Source organism: Macaca thibetana, chromosome 2 (genome assembly GCF_024542745.1).
Source record: "Macaca thibetana thibetana isolate TM-01 chromosome 2, ASM2454274v1, whole genome shotgun sequence".
NCBI lineage: Eukaryota > Metazoa > Chordata > Mammalia > Primates > Cercopithecidae > Macaca > Macaca thibetana.
The window spans coordinates 176,070,702-176,093,511 of NC_065579.1; the positions used below are offsets into that span (position 1 = coordinate 176,070,702).

At 36.0% G+C, this 22,810-nt stretch overlaps 2 protein-coding genes across 2 annotated transcripts in view; one reads left to right on the plus strand and one right to left on the minus strand.

The window, feature by feature from the left end:
• Positions 1 to 3,260: 3,260 nt before the first annotated feature.
• LOC126949311 (olfactory receptor 5H14) lies at positions 3,261 to 10,534 on the minus strand. The gene has a single exon (XM_050782091.1). The coding sequence runs from the start codon at positions 10,479 to 10,481 to the stop codon at positions 9,549 to 9,551; it is 933 nt and encodes a 310-aa protein (XP_050638048.1). The 5' UTR covers positions 10,482 to 10,534; the 3' UTR covers positions 3,261 to 9,548.
• Positions 10,535 to 11,311: 777 nt separating this feature from the next.
• GABRR3 (gamma-aminobutyric acid type A receptor subunit rho3) overlaps positions 11,312 to 22,810 on the plus strand; it is a 103,266-nt gene continuing 91,767 nt past the window's right edge. The window contains exons 1-3 of the mRNA XM_050782107.1: positions 11,312 to 11,392; positions 13,234 to 13,337; positions 13,689 to 13,794. The gene's annotated coding sequence lies outside the window, so the exon portion shown is untranslated. The remainder of the gene's footprint in view (positions 11,393 to 13,233; positions 13,338 to 13,688; positions 13,795 to 22,810) is intronic.

Sequence of the window (22,810 nt, forward strand, 5' to 3'; positions counted from 1 at the left end):
AGCAGAAAGAAATCAGTCAAAGACTGAATCCTGATACAGATAATATAAAGAACAAATTGCAGTAATTCCATTCTTAAGTAAATTTTTACGTGGAAACCATTTCCTTCCACAAATCACAAAATAATGAAATCCTAAATCCTAAATCACAAAATAATGAAAAATTCTCAGAAGTTTTTACTGGAGTCCTTTTAAATTTATAAATGCTGAATAAGTTAGGAAAAGTATTTTTCTGATATATACATACATGTATTACTATTCACATAAAATGCTGAATAAAAATATATGTATCTCTACATACTGCTATGTATATTTATGGATCTATATATAAAATATTTAAATTATTGTCAGAAGTTATAGAGAAGTTAATGTTTAATAGACAGATCTTAAAATTTTAATCAGAATGTGTGATTACACAGAATGTACATTTATATTAGAATCATCAGAAAGGTTTCTTGTATAAGAACCATAATGAAAGAAAAGTTTAAACTGAGCTTTAAAGCATATACCATTCTACTTAACCAGAACTTATCTTACAACGTCATTATAGTTGGGATGTAGTTGGAAAATCATCATTATAAAAACTCATTTATCAAGAATTTTGCTTATCTAGATTTTAATCATGATAATAAAACATGAAGATTATTTACTCTTTTAATCATTTTAATCATGATAATAAAACATGAAGATTATTTGCTTTTTTAATTTGTCCGTAATTTTAGCATGCTATATCAAATCTAAAATTATTGTGAATTACATTGCATTTTAAACTTTATTTAAAAAGAATAACAGATATAAAATCATTTCTCTTTTACCAATGTCATAAGAAATAATGGAGCTCCTTTGAAAGTGTTTGGCTTTCTAAAGCAGAGAAAAATACATAATAGAACAGAACTGATAGTAACACAGGTAGTAATTCTTTGTACACTGATTCATTTTGGAGGCTTAATTTCCAATCTCAGAAAAATGTTGACATAAACTTGGCTCTATGTCGGTTCAACACAAGGGTTCATCAGTTGTGTATATCCACTGTGCCGGGACAGGAAGGTGTAGAGAACTGGAACATCCCTAAGAGCACCTTAGGGTTCCATGTAGGACAAAGGGAAGATCTGCAACTGGGTATTGTGGATTTAGATGTGTATAAGAAATGCAGATCATCCTACAGTGTACTATGGACTTCAGAATCATAAATATTAAGTCACTGTAAGCCAATTCTTGCTTTTAACAATTGAAATTACACTTTATGCCACTATTATCCACAACACATCACACTTCTTACATTTTATACAAACTTCAGTTTATAAAATTGGATGCTGTGAATGCTGTGATCAGTATAATGCTATCTCAGCTAGTAAAAATATGGTTTTAATAACCCAAAGATCTAGATTCCCTTCAGAAGCCAACTCCAAGTAAAATTGTCCTCCTCATGCAAACTGAACCTCAAATTCTTCCAGGCAAACTTATATCTGAAGAGAAATAAGGGGTTTTACTAGAAAAAGTTCAGGGGGAAGAAAAAGGCAAAATAAAGACAATCTGGCAGTGTGTTGCCTCTTAGTTGGCGCTGTCACTATGTCTTCGTAATGCCATTCTATCATCCTATTCAATTAATATATATATTTTTTCCAGAGTCCAGGTGTAAGTCTTTGACTGACAACTCCAACTGCTCCTTCTCTCTATGGAACCGCCCATTGGGATCTTCTTGCCTTCTACCCACATGGAGTCAATTATCAAGACAGAGGAATTATAAGCGAGAAAGAGTTTAATAGTCATAGAGCTGGCTAAATGGGAGACTAGAGTTTTATTATTACTCAAACAGCCTCTCCAAAAATTCAGAGGCTAGTATTTTTCAAAGACAGTTGTTAGTTTTTAAAGATAGTTGATCGCTTTAAAGACAGTTGTTGAGCAGGGGCAAGGAAATGGAAAATGATCATTGGTTGGTTTAGGGATGAAATTATAGGGAGTCAAAGCTGTCCTCTTGAGGTGAGTCCAGATGAGCCGGTTTACAAGTCAGAGTGGTGCCTCCTGGTTCATCAGAATACAAGGTCTAAAAATATACCTCGAACACCAAACTCAGATTTGACAATAGTAATGATATCCATAGGAGTCATTGGACAGGTTAGGAATCCCGTGTCTTCCGGCTGCATAACTCTTGAGCTATAGTTTCTAATCTTGTAATAATTTGTTAGTTTTCCAATGTGGTCTGGTCCCCAAGGAAGGAGGGGTTTGTTTTTAGTAAGGACAGTTGTGCTCTTTGTTTCAAAGTCAAACTTAAATTAAATTTCTCTCAAAATTAGTTTGGCTTATACCCATGAATGAAGAAAGGCAGCTTGGATATTAGAAGCACTGTCTAATTATCCTATGTCAAATTCACTGTCATGATTTTCTCATGTGATAGTCATAGGTGGGTAAGCGTAAAAAGACAAGCCACAAAACAGGGAGAGAGGAAGTATCAGAGATGCACTAAGGTAAAATAGAGGGAAGGACTCAGAAGCTTATGTTGAAACTGTGCATTAACTCTGGTGTTCATGAATACCACAGAGAACTCCGAGAGTCTTTTCATTTTCTTTAAAAAGAATTCAAAGTTCACTTTCCTATGCAATTTGTGTATGACAAAGAGTCTTTGAGTATAATTTTTGTCCATACATTTTGCACTGTTCATGAACATATCAGCATTTTCTGAAAGTTTACTCCATATTTAAATGTTGCTTTATCTTTGCTATTATAGTCATTAAAACTAAATTTCTCAAAAAATATTGCTGATTTGAGAACACTTTCTTCTCTGTCAGGTTTTTTTCTTTGATTATTTTTAGCAGAATCAACTAAGACAAAGACTGGATCCTAATACAAACATTGTAATAAATATAGGACAAGTAATTCTACTTGTAAAATTTTATAAGACAATCCCATGCAATCCCAAATTACAAAATTATGAAAAACTCTAAAATTCAATTTGTTTCAGGGTGCTTTTAAAAGCATAAATGCTAGTAAGGTTAGGGAAGTACATTTTCTGCATATTTTCTGAGATATATGCATAGATATACATATATTATAATTATTGCTAGTATTACCATGTGTATCTAAAATGTTCAATATGAAAAATGGGTACTTCTATGGATTTTATTATTTATATGTTTATGCACCTTATATATGAAATAATCAATGAAATTATTGAGAGAAGTGGTGAAAGTATAGAGGAGAAAATATTTAATTGACAGATCCTAAAAGTTTTCATTGGAGAATGTGATTATACAGAATGAAACTACATCACAACCATCGGAAAAGTTTCTTACATAACAATCACAATGAATTGAAGATTTAAACCCAGCTTTAATAATTTTAACTTTCTAATTAGCCAGAACTTATAACATCATTACAGTCAGGTTAAAAAGATAATACATTATCATTTAAAATTTAAAAATTTATTATATAGGTATTTTGGTTATCAAGATTTTAGCCATAATAATGAGATATCAAGATTCTTCACTCTTTTTGTTCCCAGCAATCTTGGCATGCTGCAAACCAAATACAAAATTATTATATATTAAATAGCATTTTAAAATTTCTTTAAAAATAATAATGGATATGATAAAACAATTTTCCTCTTACTAATTTCATAAGAAATTACAGAGATCCTTTAAAGTATTAGGCTTTCTAAAGCAGAGAAAAATACATAATAGAACAGATCTGATAATAAGACAGGCAGCAATTCTATGCACACTGATGCATTTTGGAGGCTTCATTTCCAATCTCAGAAAAATATTGTTTATAAAAATTTGCTTTCAACACAAGTGTTGACCAATATTGTGTATCTGTTTTCACCAGGAGAGAAAGACGTAGAGAACTGAAATTCCCCTAAGAGCATCTTAGGATTCCCTGTAGGACAAAGTGAAAATCTTCAACTGGGTATTGTGGATTTAGATGTGTATGAGAAATACAGATTATCCTACAGGCTACTGCAGAGTTTAGAACCATATACATTAAGTCACTGTACCCAGTTTGGGTTTTAACAATTGAAATTACACTTTATGCCGCTATTATCCACAACACGTAACACTTCAGACATTATATGCAAACTTCAGTTTCTACATAAAATAGGATTCTCTGAATGCTGTGATTAATATAGTCTCATCAGAGCTGGTGAAGACATGATTTTAATAAGGTCAAAGATCTAGGTTCCCTTCAGAAGCCAACCCCAAGTAAATTTGTAAAATTGTCCTCATTCAAACTGCAGCTCGAACTCCAGACATATATCTAACTTCCAGGCGAGCTGAAATCTGATGAGAAGTGTTAATAGGCAAATGTCTGGGGGAGGAATAAAGAAAAGCAAAGACAATCTTGCAATGCATTGCCACCTAGTTGGTGCTGTCACTACAGCTTCATACTGGCATTCTATCTTTCTGTCCAATTAGTTTATATATAATTTCCAGAAAGTCTAGGTGTAGATCACTGACTGACTTAACTCAAACTGCTCCCTCTCTCTATGGAAACACCCAATGAGATCTTTTTGCCTGACACCTGGATAAAGCCCATTAGCAAGAAAGAGGAATTGCAATAGAGAGTTTAATCCATATACAGCTGGCTAAATGGGAGATTAGATTCAAGTTTTATTATTGCTCAAATCACCCTTTCCAAAAATTCAGAGGCTAGGGTTTTTTAAACACAGTTCGTTGGGCAGGGGTCTAAGGAATGAGGAAAGCTGACTGGTTGGGATGAGGATACAATCATAGGGGTTGAAGCTGTCTTCTTGTGAATCCTGTGTGGGGGTCTCAAAACTAGAGGAGTCCTTTTACCATTCTGGGTGGTGCCAGCTGACTTATCAGAATTCAGGATCTATAAAACACCTGGAACACCAATCTTAGATTTCACAATAGGAATATTATCTGTAGGAGCGATTAGGAAGGTTAGAAATCTGTGGTCTCTAGTTGCATGATCAGGAGCCATAACTTCTAATTTTGTGATAATCTGAGTTTTACAAAGGTGGTCGGATTCACAAGCAAGGAGGAAGTTTGCTTTGAGGAGAGACTCTTACCATATTTGTTCCAAAGTCAAACTATAAATTCCTCCCAGAGGTGGTTGAACCTACACTCAGGAATGCAGAAGGGCAGCTTGGAGATGAGACGCACTGCCTGATTTTCTTATTGCAGATTCACTGTCATAATATTCCTATGTGAGATTTTTCTGTCATCGTTTTTGCAAAGGTGGTTTCAACTACATTTCACTCTATCATACTCCACTTTATAACTCTGAGTCTACTAAGCCTTTTTCTCAGTTACATTTTCATCCATTAAAATAAAGAAAACTAGATAAATGCCTTATAAAGTCACTTCCTCAGATCAACTAGGCCTGCCTTCTTTAACCACCTTTACACCTTGGTCAAAATCTGAGCTCAGAGCAATGGAGAAAAATATCTCTGTCCCAAGCAAAAGTGCCAGAAGTTTTCTGTGGAATTAGAATTCTTGCAGGATCATATAACCCAGGACTCCCTGATCTTTATCAATTTAATAACATGGTACTGTAAGCTGGTTAATCCTATAGGTGAAGCCAAACATGAAATACCTAAAATAGATAGCAAAGATCCAACAACTCAGTCTTCCAGAAAAGGAATGAAACGGGGTGGGAAAATAACAAATAATCCTCCAGCATCCATTCCCCAAGTATTCCTTCAAAAATTCACTCGTCTGACATGTAATCTTATAAATAAAACAGGAGGAACTAATCTCTGACTATAAGGCAAGATTAGAAGTGTGATTTGTAGAACATTCTGGTCAATTCATGTTGAGTTCAGCATAGAAAATACTTGTCCTATTCATCAGTGGGATCCACCTTCAACTCATTAACCTAATTACAAAACAAAAGCTACGTTGAGAAGCTGATGATCTACCAAATTAATACCCCAAAATATATTTCAGTAGAAAATCATAGTGCATCCGCTATTAAATTCAAGTTCTGTCTGTTGTCTTTGAGTTTTATTATCTACCTATAAATTGTCTTTTTCATGGAGCCCTATGAGCTTGGTGTGGGCAACTTGATATAAAGTTCAGAGGACAATCTTCATACATGCAGCTGAGTGGGCTGCTAAAAAGCTCACCAAAATATCCAATAACATAATCAGAGACATTCAGACTGCAAAACAGAAAAATCAACAGTTGCAACTGCCCTTTTATTCCATCATCAAAAGATGCTTTGAGCTTAAAATCTAAATATCTCCTCAACTAACTGCCCTTTGGGTTCAGATACTAAGTTTACAGATTGTTATAACCATTAACCTTTTTTTTTTTTTTTTTTTCCTGAGACAGAGTCTCGCTCTGTTGCCCAGGCTGGAGTGCAGTAGCACCATCTCGGCTCACTGCAACCTCAGCCTCCTGGGTTCAAGCGATTCATCTGCCTCAGCCTCACAAGCAGCTGGGATCACAGGCACCTGCCACCACTCCCGGCTAATTTCTTGTATTTTTAGTACAGACAGGTTTCACCATGGTGGCGAGGCTGGTCTGGAACTCCTGACCTCAACTGATGCACCCACCTCGGCCTCCCAAAGTGCTGGGATTAGAGGCGTGAGCCACCATGCCTGGCCTATAACCATTAACTTTTTATTTGTCTTATTTCGTTCATGGGCGCTTTGGCTGTAGGGTAATTCCCAGTCCCTTGATGTTTTCCTCATGAGGGTCATCATTGTAATCTTCCTGGTATGCTGTATTTTCTCTAGTCTGAAATGCAAATTCACAGCCATCACAGTTATCAGATTTTCTCCATACAATTAAAATGGCATAAACAAAGTGTCCAATAAAAGAAACACTGCTTTAAGAGACTAGAAATTGTAACTTATGCTGAGACAAAGACAACCAGCTCTGGTGGTGAGAAAGTGCTCCGTGTGCCTGAGTGTTGGTCAATATCCCATAATTGAGAAGTGAAACAAAAGGGAGAAAATAGTTAAAATAATAAAATTGAAGTACATTAGGCTGAGGTGGCCCCAGCAAAATGGGCTTCTACCTAAGCACGCAGAAACCCAACTCATTGTAAATGGTAAAACAAAAGTTAGGTTTTTCTTTTTCTTTATACTTTAAGTTCTGGGGTACGTGTGCAGATCGTGCAGGTTGTTACATATCTATACACGTACCATGGTGGTTTGCTGCACCCATCAACCTGCCATGTAGGTTTTAAGCCCCACATGCATTAGGTGTTTGTCCTAACGCTCTCCCTCCCCTTCCCTCCACCCCTGACAGGCCCCAGTGTATGACATTCACCTCCTTGTGTCCATGTGTTCCCATTTTTCAACTCCCACTTATAAGTGAGAACATGTGTTTAGTTTTCTGTTCCTGTGTTAGTTTGCTGAGAATAATGGTTTCCAGCTTCATCCACGTCCCTGATAAGGACATGAACTCATTGTTTTTTATGGCTGCATAGTATTCCATGGTGTATATGGGCCACATTTTCTTTATCCAGTCTATCATTGGTGGGCTGCTGGGGTTTGGTTTGCTATTGTGAATACTGCTGCAATAAACATATGTCTTCATGTGTCTTTATAACAGAATGATAGCTAAGTCTTTGGGTATATACTTAATAATGGGATTACTGGGTCAAATGGTATTTCTGGTTTCAGATCCTTGAGTAATAACCACACTGTCTTCTACAATGGTGAACTAATTACATGCCCACCAACAGTGTAAAAGCGTTCCCATTTCTCCACATCCTCTCCAGCATCTGTGGTTTCCTGACTTCTTAATGATCACCCTTCTAATGGTGTGAGGTGGTATCTCCTTGTGGTTTTGATTTGCATTTCTCTACTGACCAGTGATGACGAGCTGTTTTTCATATGTTTGTTGGTCGCATAAATGTCTTCTTTTGAGAAGTGTCTGTTCATATCCTTCACCCATGTTTTGATGGGGTGGTTTGTTTTTCCCTTGTAAATTTGTTTAAGTTTCTTGTAGATGCTGGATCTTAGCCCTTTGTCAGATGGAGAGATTGCAAAAATTTTCTCCCTTTCTGTTGGTTGCCTGTTCACTCTGATGACAGGTTCTTAACAAAAGTTTACTTTAACCAATCAGAAATGATCAACTCACCTCTACATAGGAACTTTCTACTGGAATAATCCAAATAATGCTACTGCTCCACTTTAGCCACAAAAGTTTCTGTTTGCCTTACTTCCACATTAAATCAATAAAAGCCTTTCTCTCCTCTCATGTATACATAAGTGTATGTATACATATACATTGACACCTAAAATACACACACACACATATGTATACATATATATAAAATCAGGTAGCAATGATGATCCAACAAAAGAAATTGTAGGAATTGAATAAAACAATGTGACAGCAAAATGGGGAAATAAATTAGTGTAAGAAGGGTGGAGGAAATAACTAGAGGTTTGCAAAACAACATGTGAGTAATTTTTAGGGTAAGGGCCTTGGTATCAGTGACAAAGTGAAATGAATTTCAGTGTTGAAAGACAAAGGGCAGAGTGGAATGGTAGATGGATGACTCACATACTTCAAGAGTATGAAGTGAAAAGAAAGTTAACAAGGACTTTTTGAAGCAGAAAAATCCAAACTCTTCCTCATTTTCATATTTTTCTTCGCAATCACTGGACACTATGATGTCATGTCAACTTAAAATTCTTTGAACTTTGGTGATAAAGATTTAAAGTCCCTGGTTGTCAACAACACATTCCAATAATCATGTAACATCACTGACTTTTAAAACCTTAGTAGCTTCATTTATTTTTTCTAGGAAGATTAAGACCCTTTTCTTCCTACTATGTCATTTGTCTTTTCCTTTCTATGACTATTTCAAATTAAGTTCTGTTTATTCATTTAATTTTCTGATTTAGGGAAGCTTTTCAGATTGAAAATGAAATCACAGCTGCTAAGTCCCTTAGAAGCCATCTTAGAAAGTTAAAGGCTGCATGCTTCTTACTCATACAAGCACACAGCGTTAACAGCATCCTCTTGCCCTCTTGCATATTGGCAGTGCCTTCACTGTTAACCCCATCTCATTTTGTCCTCACTGCATTTCCATTTCTGTTACTTTATTTGATATGTAAGTTGGCTTCCTACAAGAAGTGAAATTCACTCTTTTACAGTAAGTGGACTGAAAGGCCTCTTGATGGCTAGTAGAATTCTTGAATCTACCTGCCTTCCCCTAGACACAAATCAACCTTCACTATGAAGATAAATGTGATAGACATCTCGGGTCATACAGTTGTGTTAGTATCAAAAACATCATACTTAAGTGCTTAACAGATGAACTAGACTATTTTGAATTTGATGTATTTATGAGACACATTGATTAACATGCCATACTGTACAATATTTTTATTTGCTTTATGCTATCATTATTCTATTATGAACAGTTGACTAAAATTTCTCAAATGCTTTTGAATAACAGTGGGATATTTTAATTAGTTAAATAGATACTAATATCATAGGTCATTAAAGTGCTGGGAGAGTTATAATTGCAAAATCCTTTAATGGTGGCAAAACATAGGTACCTCTAATTTGCACAATTTTGTGACTATTTTAGTAAATAGAAAAGAGAAATGAGTAAGAGATCTAAACATCATTTCTTTTGACCATTTTTGTGAGTGAATCTATTACTTGCTTATTTCTCAGGCTGTAGATAATGGGATTTAATAAAGGAACTATGACAGTGTAAAATAGAGACTCCATCATATCTTGGTCATCAGCCTGTGGGGAAGCAGAGCCCACATACATGAAGGCGAGGGGGCCATAGTATAAAGATACAGATAAGAGATGAGCTCCACAGGTGGAGAAGGCTTTTCTTATACCTTTCACAGACCTCTTTTTCAAGATTGTATAGAGGACAAATGTATAAGATATAAGAACAGTCCCAATAGTGAAAACTTGTATTGAACCTGAGAAAATAAAAACCATGAGAAAATTAATAGAAGAATCAGTACAGGAAATTTTTAACAATGGGATAATGTCACAGTAAAAGTGATGTATTATGTTGGAATTACAGAAGGTTAATCTGTAAAAAAAACCTTCATGAATTACAGCATGAAGAAGGCCACCTAGAAATGACAAGACTAATAGCCGGATACATAGTCTGTTGGTCATAATGACTGGATAAAGTAAAGGTTTGCATATGGCTACATAGCGATCATACGCCATTGTTGCCAAGAGAAAACATTCTGTGGTTACACCAATTGCAAAGGAAAAAAATTGTATCTTGCATTCAGAGAGAGATATGATCTTACTCTTAGCTAAGAAGTTGATCAGCATCTTCGGAGTCACTGTGGATGATAACAAAGCATCCACAAAAGCCAAATTCCCGAGGAATAAGTACATTGGGATATGAAGGTGAGGGTCTTTCCAGATGACAGCAATCAGGCCAAGATTCCCCATGATGGTGATGAGATATGTTACTAAGAATGCCAGGAACAGGGGTATTTTCCACTTTGGTTGATATAAAAATCCTGTGAGAACAAACTCTGTCAGCAATGTTGCATTTGCCTCTTCCATGTCCTCACTGCATGTCCTCTAAAATAAAATGCAACAAATGAAAGGGAACATTTGCAATGGCATTACGAGCTGAAATTGGGGAAGAGGTGTTGCAATGAAGTGTGGAATTATCAGAGCCCTCTTAATTTTTTGATCATTATTATAAATAAGAAATCCTATATTTAAGGTGTTAATGAAATGAAAAAATCATATATTATTGCTTGAAAATTGGGTAGTAATATGCATTCTCTGGATTCACTAAATTTATGTGCACACTCTTGAATGTGTGCACAGTCCTGTGTCTGGTACATGAATGGAGGTCCTGGAGAAAAGGTTTTTGAGAGGTCTGAATGAAAATCAATGAAATAAATGCCATGTGAAGAATCTTACACTTTTTCATTATATAACTATGTACCAAATACTTTAAGATGGGAAATAGCATCCTAAAACAGTTTCAGATTTTTTGATAGTGTAGAAAATATGCTGCGGGATGGGGAAATTGGACTAAGAGGTACTAATTAGAAACTTGTTACTAAGGTCCCAGCAATCCCAAATCAAATCACAAATGAAAATTATCTGGAAAGTGTTTTATGAAAAATACAGATTGTGAGATTTTAATGTAGAAATTGATTATTTCAGAAATGAGTTCTAGAAATCTGTCTTTAAAAATACCCTCAAGGTGATTCAAATGAGTGCTAGGTGTCTAGTCCATGTGTGATATTACATTGGAAGAGATGGTAAGACAAAGAAATAGATTCCAAAGAATTCGGAATGTAGATTCTCTAGTATTCTATGACATATTTGGTGGGAAACAAAAGGTAATAAAGGAGGTAAGAGTCACTTGGTGACTGGGTAGTTGGTCATTAAATATTGAGGATGGGAACTCAGATGTGCTAGCAAGTTCTTGGAGTGAGCATCCTGCAGCCAACTAGGTAAATCCAATCAGTAATATGAGCCTGTTAGAGCTTAACAGAAATAATTACTTGGAATTATTGTGGTAGTCAAAGGCACAGTTAAGAATGATGTATCCATTGGAGAGTAACAAATAAACAAAAAGAGTGGCAAGAAAATCAACTGGAGCAAGTTATGTTAAAGAGGTAACAAAGTGGACATATGTCCCGTAAATAGCCAAGATGTGATCTTTTTTTGCCATCCATGTCTTGGCAGCTGTCAGAGGATACCTACTGCTCTACAAGCCAAAAGAGCTAGAAACTCATTTTCCCATTCTTCTTCCTTGTAGAGTGAAGGGACACGATCTAGGATGGCAACTGAAACACACTGATCTTACATTTGGAATACGGAGAGAGAGAGAAAGATTTTGGATTCAAAAGTAGCCAAGGCAGAATTACCAAGACTCCTCTTAATGCAACTTTTATTTACATCAATAACATTTACAGTGTGAGCTGTGAAATTATTGTCCAATGTGGGTGTAAGGATACAGGAATTTATCTGTAGGTAACTCACATTAAAAGTTTTAATCAGAGAATGTGGCGAATTAAAACGAATGGATATTTATATCAGAATAATTCCAAGAAATAATTCTAAGAATCATTATGATCTGAACCTTTAAACCAAGTTTTAATTGTTTAATGACCTAGGTCATATAAAGTTATTATAACAAGATTAACAAGATAATACAGTATCATTAAAGGAACAATTCAGTCTTATAACTATGTACCCTATCCATAGTATAGTTGTAAAACTGTAATCTAAAGACAGTACAGTAATAGTTATTCAACTTCCTTCTGGCTATTTTAATAGCTTGTATACCTGATCTAAAATTTCAATCAATTAAACAGCATTTCAACATTTCTATAAAACATAATGAAAATTAAAACAATTATTTCCTCCTTACCCATATTTTTGAAAGAAATTGTGGATATCCTTTAAACGTGTTACACTGTATAAAACAGAAAAAAAAAAAAAAAAAAAAAAAAAAAACCACAGTAGCACCGCGATGTTAATAGCACTGGTAGCATTTCACTGCATATTCATTCTTTTTGACACTTCATTTCCCAAGTTTAGAAAACTTTTGGTTATAAAAATTTGGTTTGAGCACATGACTGATCCAATTGTGCAGCTGGGTATTTTTTCCAGAAGATGAAGGAGTGAAAAACTGAAGTTCTCATAAGATTGCCAGAGGACTCCCTGTAGAACAGATTGAAGCGATTCTAGTGGGCATTGTGAATTCAGACACATATGAGAATCCAGGTTGGCCCAAAGGGCATTACAGACTCCCAGAACCATAAGCATCATTTCATTGTGGACACTTCTACTTTTAACAATTGAAATAACACTTTATGCCACTATTTACCACCACAGATGACACTTCTGCCATATTTGTTCAAACTTTAGTATATATGTGAAATTTACTCTTAGGGCTTTGATTAGTATGGTCTTATCTGATGTAATCAAAGCATAATTTTAATAAGACCAAAATTTTAGATTCAATTCAGGAGCCAAAACCAAACAGAGCTGTGTTCCCCATTCAAATTTCAGCTTACATTTTAGATAGATACCAAGTTCCTCCATTTGTAGCTAAAATCTGATGGGAAATTTCACTAGGAAGAGGACAAGGGAGGAGCCAATATAAAACAAAGCCAGGGACTGCAGTGGAAGGTGCCCTAATTCTGTGCTTCTCAAATGATAATGCCTATGACTTTCCTAGAGATCCTGTCAAAATGCAGATTCTCTTTCAGTAGTTCTTGTGTGGGTCTCTCAGGAGCCTTTATTTCTAACAAAGTGATAACTGTGGACATTTGCCATCCAACAGGCCTTCATCATGGGAGGACCTAGATTATCAAAGAGCCTTGATCATTGGAAAACAATAAATGGTAAATGTGGCTGGTTTGAAAAGAGAGAAGCAAGGAAGGCCAGGTGTGTTCAGGGTGACCAGCATGGGGAGGCTTCCAAGTGAATTCAGAGGGTAGTCAGTGGTTTTGTCTTTACCACAATTTACAGAACAATTATAGAAGTATTATTGCGGGAGTTTGAAAATGATGGCAACATATTCAGTACTTTCTTTAGAACATTAACTCAGCAACATATTAGTGAGCATTCTTTCAGAAACAAAATCTAATAGACTTATTTGTAATATTTACATTTTTGTATTTAAATAGTGATTTGTAACATTCTTGACAGTAAATGTATTCATTAAAGAAAAGTTAGTTGGAAAGTAAAAGCCATATTTTTTGGTAGATTCCCTAATCGCTTATCCTTTTTTCATAGAATGTTTCTTGAAAAAGACAAAGAAATAAGACAAATAATACATAGAATACACAGAAGTCACTGAAAACTCTTCAGTAGAGAGATGTAAGCAGTTTAACGTGCTGACGTAAGTACTGACATGACACAAACTTAAATCAAGTGGCTTCATCCTTGTATAATATAATGTTGGGAATAATGAAAAGGATGAAGAGATAGATTCTAAGGTATTCAGAATTTACTGTCACTTGAACTTAGTCCCGTATTTGACGGAAATGTAGTGGTCACTGAAGGAAAAAAGTATCACTCTGTGAGTAGGCAGATAGTCATCCAAAATAGAGACTGAGAACTCAGATGCATTGAGGAGTTTGCAGTATGAGCACGCTTTGAACAGCCAGGTGCAGGTAAGCTGTTTAGATTTAGCAATACAGTTCTACAAGAGCAATATAAATATTATTTTGGAAGTCATTTAAGCAGCTGAGGATATAGTTATGAATGTCATATCTATTGGAGAGTACACTAAAAAAAAAGAAGTATAACAAGAAAAAAATTGACAGTATAATGATCTAATTTCCTTTGGGTATATATCCAGAAATGGAATTACTGAGTCAAATTGGAGCTCTGTTTCAAGTTTTTTGAGAAATCTGCAGACTGCGTTCCACAGTGGCTGAAGTAATTTGTATTCCCACCAATAGTGTATGTGTTCCCTTTTCTTGGTAGCCTCTCCAGCATCTGTTGTTTTTTGACTTTTTAATAATAGTCATTCTGACTGGTGTGAGATGATATTTCATTTTAGTTTTGATTTGCATTTCCCTGGTGACTAGTGATGATGAGCATTTTCGTATATGTCTCATGATCACTTGTGTAGTCTTTTTAGAAGTGTCTGTTCATGCACTTTGCTCTTTGGTAAATGGGTTATTTGGTTTTTGTTTGTTGATTTGTTAAATACCTTATTTATTCTGGATAGTAGACCTTTATTGAAAGCATAGTTTGGGAATATTTTCTCCCATTCTGTAAATTGCTTACACACTCTATCGATAGTTTATTTTGCTGTGCAGAAGCTCCTTGGTTTAATTAAGGATGATTTGTCATTTTTTGTTTTTGTTGCAATTGCTTTTGAGGACATAACCAAAATTCTTTTCCAATGCTGATATTGAGAAAGACCCTAGGGTATCTCCTAGGATGTTTACAGAGTAAGTTCTTACATTAAATGTTTAATCCAGCTCGGGTAATTTTGGTATATGTGAAAGGTGTGGGACCAGAGATAAGACTCAAACCTAGGTCGTCTGGCTACAAATGCCATTCTTCTTCCACCACACAGCGCCTCATCTCAACTACATTCTGAATGAATTTGGATTTAATCACCTGGCTGTGCCAAGTTTGGTGGTAAACAGAACTGAGGAGCTGCCCCACCAGGGATAGCCCCCATCCAGTTTCCCCTTGATGCAGGTTGTGGGGGCATTCATTCTTCTAAATATGGCTAGCCAGTTTCATTCTTCGTTTGGCTAGTCACTTATCCCAGCACCATTTATTGAGTAGACTATGCTTGCCCCATTGCATTTTTTTTTTGTCAGATTTGTTGAAGATCAGATGATTGTAAGTTTGTGGCTTGATTTCTGAGTGTTCTATTCTTTTCCAGTGTTCTATGCATCTGTTTTTGTACCAGAATTATGCCACTTTGTTTATAAAGACACATATACTCATATGTTCATTGCTGTGCTATTCACAATAGCAAAGACGTGGAATGAACCTAAGTGATCATCAGTGGTAGATTGGATAAATATAACGTGGTACATATAGATCACAGAATACTATGCAGCCATAAAAAGAACAAGATCATATCTTTTGCAGCAGCATAGGTGTGGTTGGAGGCTGTAATCTTAAATGAACCAATGAAGGAACAGAAAACCAAATACCACATGTTCTCACTTCTGAGTGGAAGCTAAACATTGAGAACACAGGACATAAACATGACTGTAATAGACTCTGTGGATTAATAGGTTGGGGAGGGAGGAGAGAAGGAATCAGTGATAAAACCACCTATTGGGTACTATGCCCGCTGCATGCATGCAATATACTCATGTAACGAAATAACAAAGCTGCCCGTGCACTCTTTATATCTAAAATAAAAGTTGAAATACAAAACTTTTTGAGAAACATACTAAAAGGTTATGAAGGCAATGGATGTCATTCGTTATATGGCCAACCCCTGGAATCCCTTTCTACCACATGGGTCTTGGTGGCAGACAAAGAATTTCACCTAGATTTGCCCAATCGAACCCACCCTACATAGAGTTGGATATAGAGAAATGGAGACAAATGTACATAGACAAAAAAAATTGTGCAAAGGCAGTTGAGGTAAAAACATAAGATTCCAGCATGTGTATCCTGTATGTACAACAATGTTGCTGAAAATATGAGCTGTGTTATTATCAGCAGAAACAGCCACATTCATGGAGTTACTGTTGGAAAAGGACTTTGGCTGCTGACTGGCTGCTTTACTTCCGTTTCTGCCATTATTTTCCTGTGGATTCCTCTACCTCCCCTGCCATTTCTATACTAGAGTCAATATCCATTCAGTAAAATTTTTCCATTGCTACCCAAAGCCCTGGATGTTCAAAAGAGAGACAAAGGAGATAACAGAAAATGGTACTAAACAGAGTGATCAAGGGAAGAAGCAGGAGGGAAGTAGAAAGCTGGCTGTTGTGGACATAAAGAGAGGAAAGATAAGTGTGACCAAGTGAAGCACAGGGAGAAATGACAAAATAAATGCTCTACAGGACAAGGAGTCCAGGGAAATCACTGTGTTTAGAAAGGAAGTCATTTTTAGTGGCTTTAGTCAGAGCATCAGTGTTGCGGGAAGTCAGGGACCCCGAACGGAGGGACCGGCTGAAGCTATGGCAGAAGAACATAAATTGTGAAGATTTCATGGACATTTATTAGTTCCCCAGATTGATACTTTTATAATTTCTTATGCCTGTCTTCACTGCAATCTCTGAACATAAATAGTGAAGATTTCATGGATACTTTTCACTTCCTCAATCAATACCCTTGTGATTTCCTATGCCTGTCTTTAATCTCTTAATCCTGTTATCTTCATAAGCTGAGGAGGATATATGTCGCCTCAGGACCCTGTGATGATTGCGTTAACTGCACAAATTGTTTGTAGAGCATGTGTGTTTGAACAATATGAAATCTGGGCATCTTGAAAAAAGAACAGGATAACAGTGATGTTCAGGGAACAAGGAGATAACCTTAAACTTTGACTGCCAGTGAGCTGGATGGAACAGAGCCATATTTCTCTTCTTTCAAAAGCAAATAGGAGAAATACTGCTGAATTCTTTTTCTCAGCAAGGAATATCCCTGAGAAAGAGAATGGCCCCTGAGGGTAGGCTTCTGAAATGGCCCCTTTAGGGGTGACTGTCTTTTACAGTCAAAGCCAAAGGGATGAAATAAACCCCAGTCTCCTGTAACACTCCCAGGCTTATTAAGATGAGGCTTATTCCCACCTAATAAATCCTGCTTATTCCCGCCTAATAAATTTTGGTCAGACTGGTTGTCTGCTCTCAAACCCTGTCTTCTGATAAGATGTTATCAGTGAAAATGCATGCCCAAAACTTCATTAACAATTTTAATTTTACCCCTTCCTGTGGTCCTGTGATCTGGCCCTGCCTCCATTTGCTATTTTTTTTACCTTGTGAAGCATGTGATCTCTGTGACCCACACCCTATCCATGCACTCCCTCCCCTTTTGAATATTGCTAATAAAAACTTGCTGGTTTTAGGGCTCAGGGAGCATCACGAAACCCTTCAACATGTGATGTCTCCCCCGGACACCCAGCTTTAAAGTCTCTCTCTTTTGTACTCTTCCCCTGTATTTCTCAGACCAGCCGACGCTTAGGGAAATAGCAAACAACGCACGTTGAATATCAGGGGTGGGGTTTCCCCCAATACATCATCATGTAATAGAATAAAAGTCAGCAAATAAGGAGTGAAGGGGAAAGAAGTAGCACAGCAGTGAGGGGATAAGATAGAGTACTCTACGACACGTGGAGAACAATTTGTATTTGTCTGCTGCTCATAAACGAAAGTTTTTTACTCCATTAGAGTACTTAGGAAAAGTTCTCAAAAGTAAAGATAGATAAGTGAGAGGAAGTCATCAAGAGAAGAAAGGGATTGGAATGTGGAAATGGAAATTTGCATGGGTGAAATAAAACAAGGACGAAGAAAAATAGATACAGAATAATCACGTCATAGATGGCAAATGCAAGAAAGACACGTCAATAAAGAGGGAGACAGAAAGTATTGGAGATCCATTAAGCCAAAATAAAGGGAAAGGCTCCGAAGTCTGGGTTGAGTGCCTGCATTAACTTTGGTGTTCATTGATACTAGACAGAGCTTTGAGAGTCTTTTCATTTTCCTTTCTTTTTTTAATTCAAGTTAATTTTTCTATGGAATTGGTGTTTGATAAAGAGACTTTGACTTGAAATTTACTTATAAATTGTATACTGTTCATGAATATACTGGCACTGGCAGAAAGTTTACTCCATATTTAACTGTTACTCTACCCTTTTAATTACAGTGATTAAAGCTAAATTTCTCTAAAAATCTTGCTGCTGCTGTTGACAACACTTTATTTTCCATCAATTTTTTGTTTGAATGTTTGATTTTTAGCAGAATCAACTAAGCAAAAGAATGAATGCTGATGCACACAATATAAAGAACAAGTGACAATAATTCTACATGGATGAAGTGAAAATGTTCAGCTGGGCATTGTGGATTTAGATATGTGTGAGAAATACAGATTATACTACAGTGTACTGAGGACTTCGGAATCATAAACATTAAGTCACTGGAAGCCAGTTCTAGTTTTCACAATTGAAATTATACTTTATGCCACAATTTTCCACAGCATGTGACACTAGTGACATTTTATGTGAACTTCAGTTTGTATATAAATTGGATGTTCTTCATTGGGAAGAATAGCTAATGGATGCTGGGCTTCCTACCTAGGTGATGGGTTCATCTGTGTAGCAAACCACCACAGCACATGTTTACCTAGGTAACAAATCTGCATGTCTTGTACATCTACCCCAGAACTTAAAATAAAAATTGATTTTTAAAAATTGGATGCTCTTAATGTTTTGATTGGTATAGTCTCATCTGAGCTAGTTATGATTTTAATAAGGCCAACGATCTAGATTCCCTTCATAAGCCACCCACGAGTAAAATTGTCCTCCTCATGCAGCTCAAACTCCAGATATTTATGTAACTTTCAGGTGAGCTGAAATCTGATGATAATAAAATAAAAATTTTATTTTTAGGCAATGATCAGGGGGAAAGAAAAGAAAAAATGAAGACAGTCTTGCAATGTATTCAGTCATAGGTGGTGCTCTTACTATGCCTTCAAAATGTCATTCTGTCTTTATATCCAGTTAGAATGTGTGTGTGTGTGTGTGTGTGTGTGTGTGTGTGTGTGTGTGTGTGTATGTATTTTTTTTCCATAAAGTCTAGGTGTAAGTCAATGACTGACTTAACTCCAACTGCTCCTTCTCTCTGTTACCACCAAATGAGATCTTCTCGCCTGCTACCCAGATAGAGCCAATTATCAATACAGGGCAATTGCAATGAGAAAAAGTTTAATACACACAAACCTGGCTAAATGGGAAAACAGAGTTTAATTATAACTCAAGTCAAGCTCTCCAAATATTCAGAAGCTAGAGTCTTTCCTTTCTTCCTTCCTTCCGTCTCTTTTTCTTTCTTTCCTTCTTTCTTTCTTTCTTTCTTTTTCTTTCTTTCTTTCTTTCTTTCTTTCTTTCTTTCTTTCTTTCTTTCTTTCTTTCTTTCTTTCTCTTTCTTTCTTTGTTTCTTTCTTCTTTCTTCCTTCTTCCTTCCTTTCCTTTCTTTCTCTCTCTTTCTCCTTCTTTTTCACTTTTTTTTGAGACAGGGTCTCACTTTATTGACCAGGTTGGAGTGCACTGGCAGGATGTCTGCTCACTGCAGCCTCTCCCTCCTGGGTTCAAGTGATTCTCATGCCTCAACGCCAACCCCCGCCCACCGCCCCAAATAGCTAGGATTACAGGCATGCACCATCACGCCTGGCTAATTTTTGTATTTTTAGAAGAAACAGAGTTTTGTCACATTGGCCAGGCTGGTCTCAAACTCCTGGCTTCGCTTGATTTGTCTGCCTCGGTCTCTCAATGCGCTGGAATTAAAGGCACGAGCCATTGCACCCAGACAGAGTCTAAGGGTTTTTATAGATAGTTTTTCAGACAGAAGGCTAGGAAATGGGGAATGCTGATTTTTTTGGTTTGGGGATAAATGCATATGAGTCAAAGCTGTCCTCTTGCAGTAAAACAGTTTCTGGAAAAGAGCTACAAGATCAGACAAGCGAGTTTACCAGTCTGGGTGGTGCGACGTGTTTCATCACAATGCAGGGTCTAAAAACCTTAGGTTTTACAATAGTAATGTTATCTACAGAAGTAATTAGGGACGTTAGGAATCTTGTGGCCTCTGGCTGCATGACTCTGGAGCCATAATATCTAATCTTGTGGCCTGGACTCCAAGCAAGGAGGAGGTTTGCTTTGACGAGGGGCTCTTACCATTTTGTTTCAAAGTCACATACTATAAACTAAATTTTTTCCAAATGTAGTTTTGCCTACATGTGGGAATGAGGAAAGTAAGCTTGGAGTTTAGAAGTACTGTCTAATTTTCCTATTTCAGAATCACTGTGAAAATATTCTTATGTAAGATTTTTCTCATTTTCATGTTATGAAATGTTTTCTCATTTTCATTTCATTATGTTCTCTATATTATCCTCTACCTCATAACTCTGAGTCTATTAAGTCTTTTGCTCAGTTATGTTTTCACTTGTAAGAGTAAAAGAAAAATAGTTAGTTGCCTTATAAAGTCAGCTCATCAGATGAACCAGGCCTACCTTCTTTACCCATTTTTGCACCTTGGTCAAAATCTGAGCTCAGAGCAATAGTGAAAAATATCCAGTCCAAATATATGCCCCAGAAATTTTCTGTGGAATTTCTAATTCTTCTTGGATCATATGATTTAGGACTCCCTGATCTGTACCAGTTTATTCACATGATCCTGGAACCTAGAGAAGCCTGTAACTGAAGCTAAATGTTACATACCTAAGATAGACAACAAAGATCCAATCCCTCAATCTTCCAGGGAAAGACCAAAAGTGCTGAAAAATAAATAATCTCTTAGAATTCATCCCCAAAGAATTTCTTCAAAAACTCACATGTCTGTCATGCAATCAAAAAAAAAAAAAAAAAAAAAAAAAGGATAAGCCAGTCTCTGAATATAAGGCAAGAATAGAAGTACTATTTGTAAAACATTGTGGTCAATCTATGCTAAGTTCAGGCATAGAAAATCCTTGTCCTATTCACTGATAAGATCACCCTGAAATCTTTAATGTAGTTACAAAACAAAAGCTGGGATGATATGTGAATGATGGGGCCAAATAACTACCAAAATATTTTACCTATTGGCATAAAGACTATTTTGGCTTGGTTGTTTTGAGATTCCCTTTAGAAGAGAAATTTAAAGGAATCTCCATTTGTAAAAGATCTACATATCTGGTCCAGGAAGAGTGGTAGGACTAAACCTCTAAATAATGGAGAAGGCGAAGGCATTAACTTAATCTATATCACAAAACTAACCTTTCTTCAAGGTGGTTATCTTAGCTGTCTTCTTGTCTTAGCTGGGTCTCTATCAGCATTCTTTTTGTTTATTTGTTTTGGAAAATGAAGTCTGGAATCTAAGCACTATGATTTTAATATGTAAATATTCTTACATGTCTACTGTAAGAAATGAGACCTTTATAATTTTATATGCAAATTTCAAAGAGAAGTCACATCTGAAAAAAAAAGTGGCATTTGTAAATGGGGCTAATGAAAAATAGTAAAAATATTTTCCAAAAATATTAATAAAGAGCTTTGGTCATCTGGACAGGACATCTTCTTCCAACTATGAGAAACACAATTCATGTCTAGATAGTCTTACAAATTACTAAGTTTGTTTTTTTTCTTTCTTTTTTTTTTTTTTGAAATGCAGTTTTTTTCTGCCAGCCAGGCTGGTGTGCAGTGGCCTGATCTCAGCTCACTGCAACCTCTGCCAACTGTGTTCGAGCGATTCTCCTGCCTCAGTTTCCCAAGCAGCTGGGACTACAGGGATGCACCACCATGCCTGGCTAATTTTTCTATTTTAGTAGAGACAGGTTTTTGCTATGTTGGCCAGACTGATCTCAAACTCCTGACTTCAGGTGATCCACCTGCCTTGGCCTCCCAAAGTTCTGGGATTACAGGCAAGAGCCACTGTGCCCAGCCTTAAGTTTGTTATCATTGTACCTGATATGGCTACAATTTTAGAATGAACACCATAATATTTGCTTCTTTCTGTATGTCTATTGTGTCTCCATATGTTTGTATGTGTGACATTTTGCTACCTTTGGATGGTATTGCAAAATTAATTAGTAATAGAGCTCTATTCACTTGGCCTATAGAAGAATATGTGCTTATATGAATTAAGGATTCCTTAAACTCAGAAAGATAGAAATTCACCAATATATTTTTCAGGTTCACACGATCTGTGATAATCTCTGTTCAATCAAAGCTACTTTATGTTTGTTGGTTTTACTAGAATAGACATGGCTTTAGAGTTTTCAGAATTAAATATAATACAAACACACAACTTTCATATTAGCTGAGTTTCCTAGTCAAATAAGTTTATATTATCTCTACCTGATGTTTAAAGTCATAAAACTAAGAGTTCAACTTAGCAACCTGTGTGAAAATATAATAGCATTACTTCATATATATCAGGCACAGCAATAAAACAAACAAAAAAAACCCCTATATATTTGACTTTTAGATTTTTGTTTTTATGATGACTTACTGACATAAATGTATTGTAAATATAGTTAACAAAAGAGTAATTTGAGAGGATGCCCGGTTATGTCTTATGTCTTATGAAATTTTCGTGAGTAACCCAAACAATTCAGAATAAGTGAATTAAATAGATGTAAGTACAATATACATTTCTAAATGAACTTTTAAACCATAATTATGTTTAATGATAAGTCTGCTTAAAAATATCTTTCCACTTCTCTGTGGTAAATGATATTCTTAG

What these genes read in the sequence shown, in the direction of transcription:
- LOC126949311 (XM_050782091.1), bottom strand. Translation starts at nt 10,481, where the DNA reads ATGGAAGAGGCAAATGCAACATTGCTGACAGAGTTTGTTCTCACAGGA.